Genomic DNA, 16837 nt, shown 5'->3' with positions numbered 1-16837 from the left:
AACCTAGAACAAATCCCTGAATGATGAGGTGAGAAAAAAGGTTTTTGATCGGACATCTGGGCCGAGACAACATCTGGCATGAACGCACACGTACTGTGCACCTTGAAAGGGACACGCCAGGTTTTCAGCAGATTCAGACCAGATGGGTCGACATCAGTCTCATCCCCGTGTGTCCAGATCGGGTCTGCATGCTAACTGTGTTAGCGCAATGCACGGCTGCGGATGGGATCAGCTAGCCTAGCTCCTGTCAAATTAGGGAAATACGCCTTCCAGCATCTCAAAAGCTGAGTTATTTAAGCCATATGTCTACATTTTTGATGCATAACGAATATTCCCCAAAAACTGGAGTATCCCATTAAGAGCAGAGCAACATGTTATAAAAGCTGTATGCGTTTATAATAAATGTGTTTGTCTGGTGTGAAACGTTGTCCTGTACTGTGTGTGCAATATGTCCAATTCATCACAGTAAACACAATGAATGTCAGTGTAGGTATTGTGTTTGTATTGTGTATTTATTGTGTTTTTATTGTTTTTGTTGTGTTTGTATTGTTTGTATTGTGTTTGTATTTTGTTTGTATTGTTTGTATTGTGATACAATATGAGGAACATACAGGCATTTAATACAAATAAAGACAGTACGTGTTATACTTAAACCTCAGACTTCCCTTCTCAGATTACTCTTCATTATGGTAATAAACAAATAAATATGTTGCATCCAAGCCATCATTTACAATATATTAAAGTTGCTGCATGATATATATCTCTATAGACTGGAGGCATTTTATAAAAAAAAAACAAAAAACATTTTTGTAAAAGAAAACAAAAAGAAAAGAAGAAAAGACAATAACTTCAAAGGAAGATAAGGAGCTTAATGCATTAAGATGATGTGTGTAAACACGTCAGGTCGGATAAAAATCACATTCAGAGATCTCTGCGAGAGAATCTAACACTAATGTTCTGGCACACACACATGCACAAACGCACACACGCATACACACACACGCACACGTACACACACACACGCGCATACATACACACACATGCACACACACACACACGCGCTACACACACATACACACAAACACACACACATGCACACACACACACACGCGCACCCACATACCCACACACACATGCACGCACAGACGAGTGCATGCACACAGACACGCGCGCACACACAGACATACACACACACACGTGGACGCACACGCACACACACACATACACACACACACACACACACACGCGTGCGCACACATGCATGCACGCACTCACACACACACACACACACACACACACACACACACACACACACACACACACACACACACACACACACACACACACACACACACACACACACACACACACACACACACACACACACCGGTAGTAGTCACACATGGATGCTACAGGAACATGGATCTTCGTCCTCTGCCGCTCGGAGCTTTGCAAGGCGCTCGGTTTCCCTTTAAGACGTGAAAACGCCGAAACCCCAAATGTCGCTTTCAGCGTTTCAACACACGACGGAATCGCTATTTATTTATTTTTTCACTATCACTATTTATCCTTAGCCATGACTTCTGATGGGAGCTCTGGCCCGGCGCTGCCACGCCCACAGCCGGACGTGGCGCTCTTTGTGGGATACGACGGTGAATTTGCATAAAATAAAATAAAATGTGATGGTTCCAGAATCGGTGCATAGAAGGACAAAAGGGAATGAATCACGACGGACAAAGGGTTTTGGCCATTGTGTGGTCGAAAAAAAAAAACATGTGTCTCTACAAATGTACAGAAGGCGCCACACCCTCACGCCCTCACCGATGCTTTTTTCCCCAAAACGGGACATTCCGTCGCATTCCGTCCGCATCACCGGTTTCCATGCCGATCCCGTTTCATAGGGATTCCTTCGTGATTCCCCTTCAGAGATTAGAGTTTTCCTTTCGGGCCGACCTGATGGCCGACATATTTCCTGTTCTGCCGTCCCGGTTTTTGATTTCCAGCACTAATTAACCCGATGAGTGCGAGGGGGCCTCTCCTCGGATCCTGGAATGAGATATCAGGGCTCCGGGTCACAATGGCCGTCATTGTAAGCGGCGACGGCAGAGTCCGTGTTTTAAAAAGCAGCGCCGTCTCCGGGTGGGCGTCGTGTCCCGGAATCCGAAACCCGGCCGCCGGACAGCGACCCCTCCGAGGGGAAAGCTCCGCCCTCTGATAAGGCAGCGTCGACGAAAAGTTTGGTTTCAAACAATGAGAGAACTGTGTTCCCCCCTTGTGTACGCGTGTACTCAGAGGTTGTGTATTACAGGTAGTACTACTGTAAATACCTAAAAGCCTCACAACTTCAGAGGGCGGGGGGGGGGAGGGGACATGTCAATGTAAAACAGCTTCAAAACAAAAACAAACAGTCCAGTGTCCACTTTAAATTTCCATTCTCGAGAAACAGTCCCGGGCGACGGCCTCCAGTTTCACATTGAAAACGAGTCGGAGAAGAAAAAGACAGAAAAATGTGCAGAGAGCCTTCCCACCCGCCGCGTGTTCTGGCGTCGCCGCTTCCATGTGAGCGCTAAGCGACTCATAACCAAAAACCACGGGGTGGAGAGAAACGGCCATGGTGTAGATGTTAAGGCTGATCCACTGACCTTTTAAACGCGCCCGCGACCTCCAGGCGGCAGCTCTGTCCACATGCACAGTAAACACGCTTGTCGCTCCCTCCCTCCCTCCCCGCCGTACTCCTCGCCGCATCCCGGTGACGTCTGGATTCCGAAACCCCGCTAGTTTCCCCGCCGCTCGGCCCTCCCGTTCCTCAGCGTCGCGTGCGTGCGAAATACCCGGGTTTGTCAAAAGTTCACCATCGCCATTTACCCCGAGAGGCTCGGCGTTGGGTCAGAGGTCGTGATGCAGCGGTAGGACGGCGCCTGTACAAAAAGGGGCTTGAAATATTCACACGGCGGCAGCGGCGGGGGAAGCGACCGCGTTCCTGGATAATGTCTCCGAATTAATAATTGAAGCATGCACGAGCATTCACCCCACAAAGTGGCTCAGTCGTATCATCGTCAAAATGAAGGTGGTGGTGGCGGCGGCGGTGGTGGCGGGCGGCGCTGGAGATGGGTGCGTGCGCATACAAAGGCCTTAAAAAAGGTTAGAAAAGCCGAAGTCGAGGCACAAACGTCACGTTTAACGTCGACGTCCCATTCCGAGGACGAGGAGATCAAATCTATTTGAGCGACAAAACGAGCTGCTCTCCTGTGCACATGGACATAGCCAGCGGCGAAATGGAGGTCGAGGGTGGTCAGTGCAAAGTCTGGAGGAATGTAGAGATGCTATATGGCACTTGGTGCAAATCGACAGCCGATATACGACAGACAGACAGACAGACAGACAGACAGACAGACAGACAGAGGTTTGGACAGGCAGGCAGACAGACAGGGCCGGTTCATGGTCAGCATTCAGTAGTATGGCACCGGGAGGGGCGTTGCCTCCCCGGATGGTTCAGTGGATCCGGGGCAGACGGAGGGGAGGAGGACGCCTCCTCGCCAGTTCGGGGGTGTTTTTTAAAGAGAAGGGGCAAGACGCTCCCTCCGTCCGGTTCCAAAACAGCCTCCTGGCGTTCGGTATGGAGGAGTGGGGGGTGGGGGTGGGGGGTGGGTTGAGGACGGTGGCGATGAAGAGGACGGCGAAGATGGCGGGGTCTGAAGAAGTGGAGTCGGCCGCCCCGTCACTTTATCCGCCTTCTGTCCTCCTCGATGAGGCGGACGCCCCTGAACGATGACCTCTCAATGGGCTGCACCTGAGAGAGAGAGAGAGGAGAGGGGGAGGTTAAAATCCGTCTCCACCACAGGGGCGTTGACTGGTAATTAATGTTGAGGTTGAGCGGCGTCCGTCTGTTTGTCCGCCGGGAGAAGCTCCTGACCTGCAGAACACAGGAGAGTAATTTTATCTATTCTATTCTATTCTATTCTATCATCCAATCTATTTAATATATAGACTGTGATTATTAACGATTCTATCCCAAAAGGGGGCTAATAGAACAGAATTGAAAAAAAACCACATTGTACTGTTGTGTCTGCAACGATTTCTTTGGAAAACAGAACAAGCTCTTCAAGAAATTTTGATGTTCCTCCAAATACTTACAATATACTTATATTATTTTTGATTTTGAAGCTCCACATCCCCCAAGAATAACTACAGTTAATAGCCCAAAAAGAAACAGCATGAAACAAATATATTTTTAGAAGAAATTCAACATAGACGTATGTAAACCTTGATTCCGCCACTGCACATTGCACACTGTGCACTGTGGGTGTGTGTGTGTGTGTGTGTGTGTGTGTGTGTGTGTGTGTGGGTTGCGGTCTGTTATCACAGTAGAGACCTTGTGCGGTGCACGCTCCAGTACACAACCTACTGCTACTATTGTAGGATTAGTGCTGTTCCCAACGAGTGTCTCAGTCTCGTACCGACACACACACGCACACAGATGCACACACACACACACACACACACACACACACACACACACACACACACACACACACACACACACACACACACACATACACACACACACACACACACACACACACACACACACACACTCAAACACACACACACACACACACCCACACACACACACACACACACACACACACACACACACACACACACACACACACACACACACACACACACACACACACACACACACACACACACACACACGCACGCAGCAGTCCTCTGATAAAGAGGATTTTCAGGAGCAATGTGTTTTGGTTGTCCATTCAAGGAACAAAGTAGCGGTCCTCTGGGGTCCCACCATTTGCTCGATTAAAATGTATTTTCTCATTTTTAGTCACAAACCTCAGAGATTGCTCAGGAGCCAAAACGTGATGTCAAATTCCAACGGCGGCACGACCATAATTAGAGCCTGGAAAATTCTGACAATCGCACGGCCGGCTCTCCCCGCTACCGCCGGTCTCGAGCTGCGGTGGAGACGGTTTCTGGAGGTCTAATTAACCCGACGCAAGCGCAACCCGCTCACGGCAGAGCGTCGCCAGGACGCGAGCGGTGGCTGGACACCGGCGGCCCGCAGAGCCGGGGGCTTGTCAGGGGTCCCGGGGCGGATGGAGGGTCCCATCCATTCGCTTCCTGCACGGGTCCCCTTAAGACCTGTACTTACTGTGGGGCGTGTGTGTGTGCGTGTGTGTGTGTGCATGTGTGTGTTGGCCACCACCGTCATCGCACTCTGCCTCAATCCACGCTGCTTTTTCTCGTATGATAAAGAAAGAAAAGTAAAGAAAAGCGGAAAAACCTGCAGCTGTTTAAACATGTTCAACTGTGTGTGTGTGTCTGGCCTTATCCCTCCCGCAACAGCCTCCGCTCTTTGGTTTTCTTCACCTCCCATTCCCAGCGCCAGAAGAGAAGTGGCACGTACTGTGGCTCGCGGTCTTAGTTCAGTTGGCCGACCCCTCCCGCCCGGCCGCGCTCCCTCCACCGCCCCAGCCTCCACCCGTTGGACTCTACTCTTCCATGCAATGGGAGGGGATTCGAATCCATCGCTCTTGTATTTTCAGCTCACTGAGTGCCCGCGCTTGCCGTTCACCTGGCCGGGCGTAGAGCCCTGACGACAAGCTCAAACGACGCAGCGGTTATTTTACAGTCAATCTCCGGTAACGACTTGTGCAAAACGAAATTGTTGACGTTTTGCGGGCGCTTGAGAGATTCAACCCCCGAAACTGGTCGGGACAAGGCAGGGACCGGGGACGAGGCTTCGGGGCTCCCGTTTGGACGGAGAGCCGAACCTGCGCAGAAAACCGAAAACCCCGCAGGAGGCATGCGGGGAGGGGGCAGGTCACCCGTCGCTTGCTGCGCTCCTTCATCTCACCCCGTCGCTGCATGTGACACCCAGACGCAGAGATAAGGAGACAATCACACTCCTATGGAATCCGCACCGTTTGCTCTAAGCGCTTTAACCGCAAATTGACTTTCCCAAGGTGTTGGAATGATTTTTTTTTTGTGTGATGTTAGGGCCCCTTGATAGCCTACAAAATAAAAACACTCAAATACATGCTTTACAGTATATTTCAATGAAAACATTTTTTTGGTTTTGTTTTCTCCAGAAAAATCATTGCGTGGAAACATCCTGGGGGGGGTTCCACTTGAAATGAGATTCCTATTCCTAAATATAAAAAAAAAAAAAAAAAAAGATTCCTTGTATCTCACTCATAACAGCACCTCTCAGCTTTATACTTAAATGGATTAGAGAGAAAACGGATTAAAAGAGATCATAGATTATAGAGAGCCCACTAAAATAATCCCATTTCCACTGTGTTCTCCGCAAATACCTTTGAAGTCAAACAGTCCCGGCCGGTGGGGAACAAAGGAATCAATCGGACCTCGACCCCTCGAACCAAACACGATAACCTTTGCACGGCAGTCACAACAAAACACTTGTCCTTGGAATCGGCCGAGTCGCAGTTTAATCCTGTTATTGTTAAGGTGCAGCTCCCATTGTGGAGCCGCCTGGTGCGCGTCCAACTGTTCGCCCGCTGCCGTGTTTTGTCCAGTTAATTATTAGTGCGAGAGGTTGTGTCCTGTGTGCATTTTGATAAAGGCAGGAAGGCAGGGAAAGCGACCCGGGAGCGCGATAAGACGCCAGATATAGAGCTGAAATAACCATCGAAATAACGCCCAGACGCAATGCAAATACGAGGTTGGAATTAGGAAACAGATCGTAGATAAATCCTCCGCCGCCCTGCGGGTAACTCCCAGGGGTCTACCCCGTCGTGATTAAACGATCCAGGCAGTATCAGGGGCTTTTTTTTTTTTTTGTTTTTTTTGTGTCTTAAAAGTCTCTTGAATTGCTAAAATGGTTTATTTTCGCTGATTGAATTTCTTTCTCCCGGTTAAATGAGGCCTACGTGAAGCTCGGGGGCTGTAACGAGCAGAGGGGTGCTATAAATGTTAATGTTCCTGCCGGCACAGCCTCTCTCCTATCAGCCCCTTTTGAAACTACTCTCAAAGTTGCTGAAGTCTGAGGAAGCTCTTCAGTGAGAAGGGGAGATGCCATTTACCTGGTCATACCTTGACTGAGGAGGGCGGTCGGGTCATCTGGCTCAGCCTGCAATCATCCCAGAGGAAAAGAAAGAAAATATTAGTGGAGCAGATTTCAAATGGAGATGGATCCACGATAATAACATTCTGAACAATTCTAGAGCGTTGGAATCAAACAAACAAACAAACAAACATGAGCATTGAAAGGAACGAGGCGCGAGGAGTAAATATGCAGATAAAATAAATAAACAACCATGTACTGTATGTCAAACATTAAAACAGAAAACAAAATGTCATCTATAACAGCAGGCACCGATTCGGCCAGCCTTATTTAAATCAGACGGGTCCTGTGGCGGGCAAGCCCTGCCTGGACTTTCAAATAGAGATGAGGCCTCTATAATCATATTATTATTATAATTCTTCTTCTTATTGTTGTCATTATTGTTATTATTATTATTATTATTATTATTATTATTGCTGTTTTTGTTGTTATTATTATTATTGTTTGTGTCATTGTTGTTATTATTAGGATTATTGTTGTTGTTATTATTATTATTATTATTATTATTATTATATTTTGCAGAGTTTCCCAATCAGTCCCCTGCACCGTATCACTGTATCTGTCACAGAGTGTCGGCCCCCGGGCCGAGGTGCCACATCATGCCAGGGATTAGTGCGGTGGACGAGACAGATGAGTGCGTGCGTGTGTGTGTGTGTGTGTGTGTGTGGGTGTGTGTGTGTGTGTGTGTGTCTGTGTGTGTGTGTCTGTGTGTGTCTGTGTGAGAGAGAGAGTTGTAAATGCACTCAAATGGGTGGGGAAGGGGGATGTGAATAAAACCAGAGCTATTAATGGCATTCCCTTGGCCAAAAAAAACCTACAAATAATAGAGCACTCTTCAGGCTGGAAATACGCAGGCTGGTTCCAGTGAGCAACCTATTCCGCTCTGTGCCTCTTATAAATAGATCAGAATATCTAAGGACAATATTCCGTATGTGTCAAGCGAGAGGAAATTTTATAAATTGGGGGCATCAGAGCGCGAGCGCAGCCCATAATTATCACAGCCGTGGAATAACCCCACTGTACGTTCCTGGCCGCGCTCGTGTTGTCATCTTTTGTCCCCAAAGTGGGCTCTGAGATCTGTTACGTAAGAGCTGCGACTGTTCCACTCATTTGGATGTTACCACTGGAACTGTGGCACTTTGTCCCGAAAGCAGCTGTTACAGTGCATAGTATTTTAGACACGGCAGCGCTTGAAAGATGGCCAATAACGTCGAAGCGTGGGAACAAGCCGGCGTGCGATTAACAGAAACAAGCAAAAAAAGTGACGTAACCTTCTCAAAAACCTCATCGAATAGCGCTTTCGTAAACACCGACACTGGAATAAAACACAGTTAAAAATGAGAACCCTGTACGGTAACAATGCTACTGCTTAATAGAGATTAAAACCTTCTTTTAATGACACGTGTTACGTAATACACGGTTGTGATGAATAAACCAGAGTTTTGAAAGAACACCACCACGTTCCAGTCATGAGTTTTGCTGCCAACCTGAAAAAGGAGCCCCCACCACGCTCCCACAGCCCCTGCCGCTCTATCAGCGCCACTCTACGTCGGGTGGAAGTGAAGATTGTGGTCAGATATCACTTGAGCGAACATGTTCCTTCCATCCACTGTGGCCAATAATGTGGTCGCATAGCTGGGACCGCATATTGAGCCACAGAGTCGTATCTGCTGCTGGCACTTTTTTTTTTTTTTTTTTTTTAATCATTGTTCTGCCTTCCTTCCTCTCATTCTTGAACTGGAACCAACGGCAGCCACAGAATGGTTTACTGGTAGTGACTACGCTTCTCCGGTGACTCCTCCTAAATTGCACATTACTAACTGTAGTAAAGGCCCTCGGTAAGCGTAGCACCAAGGGTCATAATGCCGTAAATCTCTGATGTTTTTCCACAAAGTTGTCTGGCCGGAGTCTGGAGTCCTACTTCCTCAAGTTCTTTGAAACACACGTAACCAATTCAAATAAATGCAAATGATGTGTATGCATTGAAGTTCATTGTGGTTAAGTCTCTTAGGTTACTTGCATCATGGGAAAAACCTGCAGGGTAGAGACGGATGCAACGGACGAACGTCAGACAGACATGCCGCCACCCTGCCTAAAAATGTCCCCCGTCTGTAACAGGAAGGAAGTCATTTCTACGAGTCCCAGCACCACGGGAGTCGGTCCAAGAGATAAAAACGGAGAAAAAAGGAAGAAATAGACACAAAAAAAACAAAAACCTCCAGCCTCACCAACAGAGACATGATGAGTGTGTTTGTCTTGGCCTTTTAAGGATACAAACCCGTCTGCGTCCGACGGGTTTGTGTTTCTTTGATTGGAAGGGGAAAAAAAATCGACATGAAGGCATGAATGTGAGGGGCGGCATCTCCCCGCCCTCTGACAAACTGATGGGCTGCTAGAACAGCTTGTGTCAGCTCCTGAACACTTATAGCTGACCGAGGCTTTCTGTGGCTTAAGGGGTCTCACAGGGCGGGAGTCACTCTGAGACTCCGGCGAGCTCGTCCTTCACACCTTTTTATCCACAGGATTTTGGTAAAACAACGATGCAGAGCGACCCGTTGTCCTCTCCCACCTCCACCCATTTCTGCCAATGTAAAGCTCCTGATTACCACAATGTTGCCTGTGCCCTACTGTATGTTCCCTCAGCCCCATGCTCCCTCAGCCCTATGTTCCCTCAACACAGATGTAGGTCCTGTGTTCCCTCATCCCTATGTTTCCTCATTCCTATGTTCCCTCAGCCTTATGTTCCCTCAGCCCTATGTTCCCTCAGCCATATTTTCCCTCATCCCCATGCCTCCTCTGTTTGAACATCTGATAACACCCAGAAAAGCATTACAGAACAGGTACTTTTAAACGGGGAGGACTGTCCGAGTGAGGATTTCCGGCAGCACGCGTCTCACTTACTGTTTCTCTGCCTTCTCTCTGTCGTCCAGGAAGAAGAGAGCGGTGGCGAGGAAGAACATTCCCCCCAGGACGATGACAAAGGGACAGAGCATGAGGGCGTAGCCCAGGCTCAGGAACTGCCACAGCACTGACGTAGCGTATCTCTCCTGGAGGGCATCGGAGATCTGCAACCACCCACGCACCCACGCACGCACGCACGCAGAACACACACACACACACACACACACACACACACACACACACACACACACACACATTGAAGGAAAAAGACATTAGTGATTTTATAAATGGGAACTATTCTCTTAAGCACAATGACTGTTGGTGTGGTGGCTGGAATAGACTGAGTGGTATAGCCATATAGCCGGTATAGCGGCCCGGTATTATATGTTCTGTGGCCCAGTACTGGTCCACGGCCCGGTGGTTGGGAACCCCTGGCCTAGACCGATTAGCGACTTCATCTACTGACCCGGGTCACCCTAACTGCTGTTTTTACATCAATAAGGAGAGCCATAGTAACTATATTAGAGTCAGATACAAGCGCAAGGAGAGGTGTTTGTTTCTAAACCAGGCAAAAGGCAGAAGTTGCCAGGGGAAGAAAAGAGTTTGGCAACGTGGAAGTCGAAAATGGAAATTAGACAAACCAGGACAGGACTGTGAGGGGAGGCTGAGAGCCAAAATACCGAGGTGTCGATAACAATCCTGCCCGAGGTGGGGTGAAAACAAAGGTGATGGAAAGACTAATGAGGGTGTGAGGGATTAGTCGGTTGGGGATGGGGGATCTCTGGAGTGAGGGGCGTGGGAGTGGTTGTGACAATACGTGTGGACAAAACACTGCACCAAATGTCAGCCTCAAGGCTTTCCCGTGCGGTTGCTAAGCGATAAGCAACCGTCTCGGATCAGCACGGGCTCCTCCAACACACCAGCCTGCGAAACCTCGGCCGGGGGAACCGAGGACTCGGCAGTGACGCACTTGACGCGTTCCGGACTTGGATGCTCGACGGGGGTTGGTGAGTAGGTGCGAACCCCGGGCCACACCCCGGGGACCGGACGGAGGCAGCGGAGGAGGGCGACTGGCCCCGCTGCCGCCCCAAGAGGGAGTCCTCCTGGTTGCAAGGATGTGTGCTGTGCATGTGATTTTGATTTTTTTTTTTTTTCTTCCCCTGTGTCGGCTGCTGCATGTGTTCTGACATTTGGAACTAGTTAGAATATCAGCAACGTGTGCAATGAATTCCAACTTCAAAGAAGTTTTTGTCTATGATGCAGAATACACAGCCCTTCCAAGGTGTCAATCTCCGAACGGTCTCTGTGTTAAGTTCAGGCTGAGCACGTTCTTTGTCATCGCTTCGGTGGAAACAATAAAGCGTTTTCTATGACTGCCGCTCTTCGGGGATTTTTTTGCATCGCCCGTTCTTCTTCGGCTCTTTGGAGGAGCTTGTCAGTCCTTGAAGGTAGGTCAGAGATGCTTTGTCTGGCCCTGACGGTGCTTGAACATCTCCATTTGGGCCTTATAAAGAACCCCGACAGCCGCGCCCTGTCGCCAGCTTGGCGCTCCGCTCCGAGACGGACTCGCTGCCTTTCCTTAGAATTGGCCTTTTGACTCCAAGCCGCATGGGGGATGATAAAACACGATGTAAACACGGAACAATGTCACAGAGCACGACAGAACAAAACTGCGGCGGCGACGCCTCCCCTTACAGCCCTCGGTTTGTCAAGTCGGCTGGTCATAAATCATCATGTTTTCGTGAGACTCAAATTGCAAACAGCTTCAATCTTCAGTCCGCTTGGGCTGGCACACACGCAGAACGGAGGAGGAGCTGAACTCTTTCACCTGCAGAGTGCTCGTCCCCTCAGCTGAGAATGACAGGAAGGCCGGTTTGAGGCCAGCCGTCTGAGCTGGACCTCCTTGTATTGCCTCATGAGTAGCGCCTCTAAGTGCTCTATAGCACTGCAGCTATTGTCTACGGGTGGGTGGAGGCGAGATTAGGTCTGTGGGCGGTGTAATGTTTGCGTGTGTGTTTGCAGCTCGCGTGGAGGTGGGGGGGGGCATTGCCAGACTGCAGGAGCACCTCTAAAAATACCTTGAAAGCCAGAGAAAAAAAAGAGCAATAGCGAAGCTCTGGTAGGGTGTGGCGTCTGCTCCCTCGCCCGTATACCCCGAAGAAAAAAACGAGACAGAACAACGAGACAAACAAAAAGAACAAAAGGACACTGTGTTGGGAGATCACATGTGATTCAGAGCGAGTGATCTGCCGTTTTTGTTCGCTGTTGCGGCAAAAATCAAAATATCACGGTCAGAGAGTGACTGCGAGAGCGTCCCCCTGCTATGCACAGTGTTTTTTTTTTTTTGTTTTCGTTCAATAAGGTGGCGGAGAGGCACGGGGACGCGCAGCGGACCTACTCCCACACACACACACACACACACACCAACACGCGGACACACACACACACACACACACACACACACACACACACACACACACACACCCGAAAGCACACAATTCACAGCGCGAGTGGGCGTGTTGATGACGACGCCCACTTCTTCTATACATTTTGTAAGCGCTGAAAACAAGTATAAATATTATTAGTATTTTTATTATTATTATTATTATTATTATTATTATTATTTTAATTGTGCTGAAAATTTGGTGGTGAATGTTGAGAACCGGGACATTTTAGTGTTTTACAGATATCTGTCGGGACTCGGGACACACAGCTGAAAACCGGGACAGTGACCGTGGGAATTAGGATCGCGAGCCGGAGGCGCGGGGGCGATCCTGCCCTCCGGCTCAGAGGGTCCAGCGGAAGACGTGCACGCGTTCATTACTCCGGTGCTCAGGCTCGGGGGGAAGGTCTCACCAGGCCGATCAGGTAGGGGCTTCCCGCGTCTCCCAGCAGGTGAGAGGTGAAGCTCTGGAAGGCGACAGCCGTGGCTCTCCGTGTGGGGATGACGACAAACTGCGGCGGGACAGAAAGAGAGAGAGAGAGAGAGAGAGAGAGAGGGAATAAGAGCGGAGTCGCTGAAAAATAGACGAGAGCGCGTACGATAGCGGGAAGGAAGGGGATTTAGTACGGATCATTCGTCCGTACTAAAAAAACCAACTCTGGGAATCTTCAATTATGTACATTTAGCCCGGCTCACTGGGCCGGTACGTCACCATCAAAATGTCAGGGCGGCGGTTGTGTCTCTACACGCCCGCCGCAGACTCCGCTCCGACTGGCAGGTTAAGTATCTGGCGGGACCAAGCCGCTCAACAGGACGTCGTTAAAATCTACGCGCCCGGCCCCCCATCATTTCTGCTCTGACATTAAAAAAACAAGACAAAAAAGGCTCAGATTCCTTTCATTTCCACAAGTGCTGCACGCATTAAGTTCGGTCAAACGGTAACTTATGAACTCCGCCCAAAACAATACATGGCACATTTCCCAAATCCAAATAGGCGGAGGGACGGCGGGGCATTTTGCCGCAGCGCATCACGGGCGTTCCCAGCGGTGGATAAGTACACGTTCCCAATACGTACCATTAAAATGTCCGCTGTGATGGCCCAGTTCAGGAACAGCAGCGTCTCCCCGATGAAGATGCACACCTAAGGAAATAAAATCATGATGTATGTTCAGTGTCCATCACAATAAACGCCTCGATTTGCAACACTCAGACGGCCGGCATCAGAACACGAAGCCGAGGGTATTTTGTCGCAGATGTTGCTGCCGTCTGTGCAAATTGGCCAGTGAATAAAAAACGCTTTGGCCGCCGTGGTTTGAAATAACATGTTATTTCGCTGTAGCTCAATTATACATCAATCTATGACCTTTTATTTTCGTCCCGCTCAAGCGAGCGTCCAGCCTCGGAGCTGAAAAACAGCTCTTCCCCGAGTCCCGCCGTCAAACACGTCGAGCGTTGGACCCTCTCACTGGGCTTTTCTGGATCGAAATACGGCGAAAATTCATTGGGCTTCCACTCTTCCCCGCAAACGAACGATGACCGCGTCGAACCCCTGCTCCCTGCGTGTCGGGGCGGGAAGGGCCGGGGCGTCAGCTTCTCACGTCCGAAGCCCTTCCACGCGGCCCCGGCGCGGCAGCTGCCGGGTCAATGCGACCACTTTCACCAACAGGCCGAAGGGGTTTTGATGGGAACGCCGCCCCTCCCACGCGCCGCTTGGGGGGCGGCCGGGGGTTTCATGTTTTACACAGCGACCGGCGGTGAGGAAGTGTGGACGGGGTCGTTGCCAGGGCGGCGACCCAGACGCAGAAGCCGACGGCGCTGCCCCCGAGCGCCGCGGGGACGACAGCTGCGGAGGGTTGCCCCCGCCGCCGCCACCGAGTGTCGCACAGTTAAATAAAACACATCTGTAGGCGCTTTGCTATGTAATCTGAGTTGATCACATTTCACATTACAGCCGCGGAAACTGCAGCGCAGGCGAGCGCCGTGTGTCGAGCAGTCTGAGTGACCGAGCGCTGGACACGGTGCTCTCGCGCAACTGCTCCAACCGCTACGCCTGACTTTGCTGCAACAGAATAGGTCGCGCTGAAATGCAGCTGTCCTGAAATGCTCAATTCGCTAAATGTGGCGTGGAACGTTGGAGCTCTTCGGTTCCGCACCTGCATTCGTGAGCGGCCTGGCACGTGAACCCGGTATGTTTTGAACGGCAAAGCGCAAAACCACAAGCCGGATGTAAGCCGTCTATTCCCGGGGACGGTATAAAAATAGCGCTCAGCGATTCCCTGGCGACGAAAACGGACCGGCGACGCCCTCAGCTTTGATCGGCTCGGTCGCATTCAAACGAGGCCGCGCAGGCGTCTCTGACACACCGTTTTCAGACGCGGCAAGTTTCAATGTTCATACAAGGTAGAGGTGCCGCCGTCCTAATCCCACAGTATCCCTGGGTGACGTCGCGGGCCGGGCTTCCAGAAGGCGGCGAGGGCCACACATCAAGGGGTCGACCCTCCATCGGAAGCATTCCAAATATTTTCCATCTTTCTAGCTTTGCCGCATTATTAAGGTCCAGGTCGGCGAAAGCCTCTTCCTGTTCTTTTTTTCTCAGATAACAACTGGAAATATGTGCCCGGCGAGTCCGAAATGCCACAGTGCATTGTTTCAGAGCAGGGATTGTTTGGGCTGCTCCCTTTTCCTGCTTTACGTGGCAATTAAACACGCAAACACTCGGCACATTCGCATCGAAACTATTTCCTTTCTGCCTGCCGTGGCACAAACCTCCGCGGTGGGCGGCGGGTCACGGGGGGCTGCTGGGCTCAACCTCAGTCTGACGCTTTTCAGGTGCGAAAACAAACTCACCGCCTCGAGGCCTCAAAGAAAGCACCGCCGTGCAAAGACCCCGCTTGCCTCGCTCCGCCTGGTGTGAATATTTACCTTGGCCCGCTGAGAATTTAATGGGTTCTTTTCGGTGAAAGGTGTTTGCAGGCTTTTCCCTTCTAATACAGAGCACACCCCGCCCATGGATCATACATTATTAACACACACTAATATCACTCTGTGACTGCGGGCTCTGTTTTTAGTTTTAAATGTGCGGCGTTCAAAAAAATAATCTTGCAGGAGGCGAGCGACAGGAGTGAAGGTTTACAGGCCAATATATTGGTCATTATTTGACTTTTTTGGCCAGATTGTGATCGGCAGCTATGCAGCCGATGTGTCCCCATTTTTAGATAAGTGTAAAAAACTTTTCAAAAAAGACTGATGATTTATCCTGCTTTTATCTGTTTTACACTACTTTTAAGTTGCTCACCAAAATAAGCGCAGAAGTCCGACTAGGCATTATTAATCCATCTGTGTTTGTTTACACTCACGTTTAGACACGGCTCTCTAAGCAGGAAGCCATGCTGCGTTCAAGGGAAACTCGGAAAACTAGTTTGTTTTGGAAGTGATGATGCGTTCACTGGAACTCGAAAATCTTTTATTCAAATGTAATATCATCTTTTTATCTATCAAAAAATTCTTTGTGTGTTCAAATATAAGTTTTTCAACTTGATTTGAAAATTTTGCACTTTTTGACAAAATATCGGTCAAGAAAATCTACAATTGTTGGGCTAGGACTCTCCAAAATTGGGATGGGCATGGGACCCAAAATTCTGGCATCGCTCAGTCTCTACCGCGAATGAGGTCCCTCCCGTGTTCAGGCATCCAATGTGAGCATTGATGTGAGAGGGAGGGTGACCCCGGTCGGGCGTGAAGCCGAGGAGAGGTGCTTACATAAGCTCCGACGATGCTCTTCTTTGCCACCACGAAGATGAGACAGATGAAAATGGCCGAGCCCAACATGCTGACGGCGCACACCAGCGGGTCGGCCCGCTCCGTCTTCTGGCGACAGAAGCGCGTCGTGGCCGCCCCGATCAGCACCCCGAGCAGCCCCGTCACGCAGGTGATGGCCCCGAAGATCAGACTGGGCAGGACCGGCAGAGAAGAGATTAAGGTGAAGTAGGACGACCCGTAATGGAAGCATCGATGATGACGGTGCTCCCAAGCCTCTCACCTGTCTTTGCTGCTGCAGATGTCTTTGGTGCAGACTTCGGCGGTCTTCTGCACCACCTGCGCCCTGAACAGGTAGAGCGGGATCCACATGCCGAACGCTCCCGTGGCGAAGGAGACGGCGGCCGACGCCAGAGAGGAGAACACGTAGCTCCGACTGGTGGAAAACACAGAAACACACATAAAACTCAGCTTTTTGAACCATTGTACATACTTACATAATGGTATATTGTTTATAACCCTGTTTACATGCAGTATTTGTACAGACTGTATAAATATTTTTTTTGCATACATGCACGCTTCCCTTCTGTTTATTTGCCTAGGTTTATTGAATACTTTAAAATAAT

The 16837-nt window shown here is 49.7% G+C and overlaps 1 protein-coding gene across 2 annotated transcripts in view; it reads right to left on the bottom strand.

Moving 5' to 3' along the window:
- Positions 1-961: 961 nt before the first annotated feature.
- The window catches only part of spns2 (SPNS lysolipid transporter 2, sphingosine-1-phosphate), a 65030-nt gene continuing 49154 nt past the window's right edge, over positions 962-16837 (bottom strand). Inside the window, exons 7-13 of one of the 2 annotated variants that reach the window (XM_080013763.1) lie at positions 16495-16647; positions 16215-16404; positions 13531-13596; positions 12869-12967; positions 10013-10176; positions 7071-7117; positions 962-3790 (exon numbers count right to left, since the gene is read on the bottom strand). In XM_080013763.1, the coding sequence (XP_079869889.1) occupies positions 7075-7117; positions 10013-10176; positions 12869-12967; positions 13531-13596; positions 16215-16404; positions 16495-16647 (715 nt within the window). In that variant the 3' untranslated portion in view covers positions 962-3790; positions 7071-7074. The remainder of the gene's footprint in view (positions 3791-7070; positions 7118-10012; positions 10177-12868; positions 12968-13530; positions 13597-16214; positions 16405-16494; positions 16648-16837) is intronic. The other variant, XM_080013762.1, reaches the window with a different exon arrangement.

The sequence above is a fragment of the Zeus faber genome (genome assembly GCF_960531495.2).
Source record: "Zeus faber genome assembly, chromosome: 14".
Classification (NCBI taxonomy): domain Eukaryota; kingdom Metazoa; phylum Chordata; class Actinopteri; order Zeiformes; family Zeidae; genus Zeus; species Zeus faber.
The sequence above is the reverse complement of the archived record's forward strand: the minus strand, read 5'-3'. Positions and strand labels throughout refer to the sequence as shown.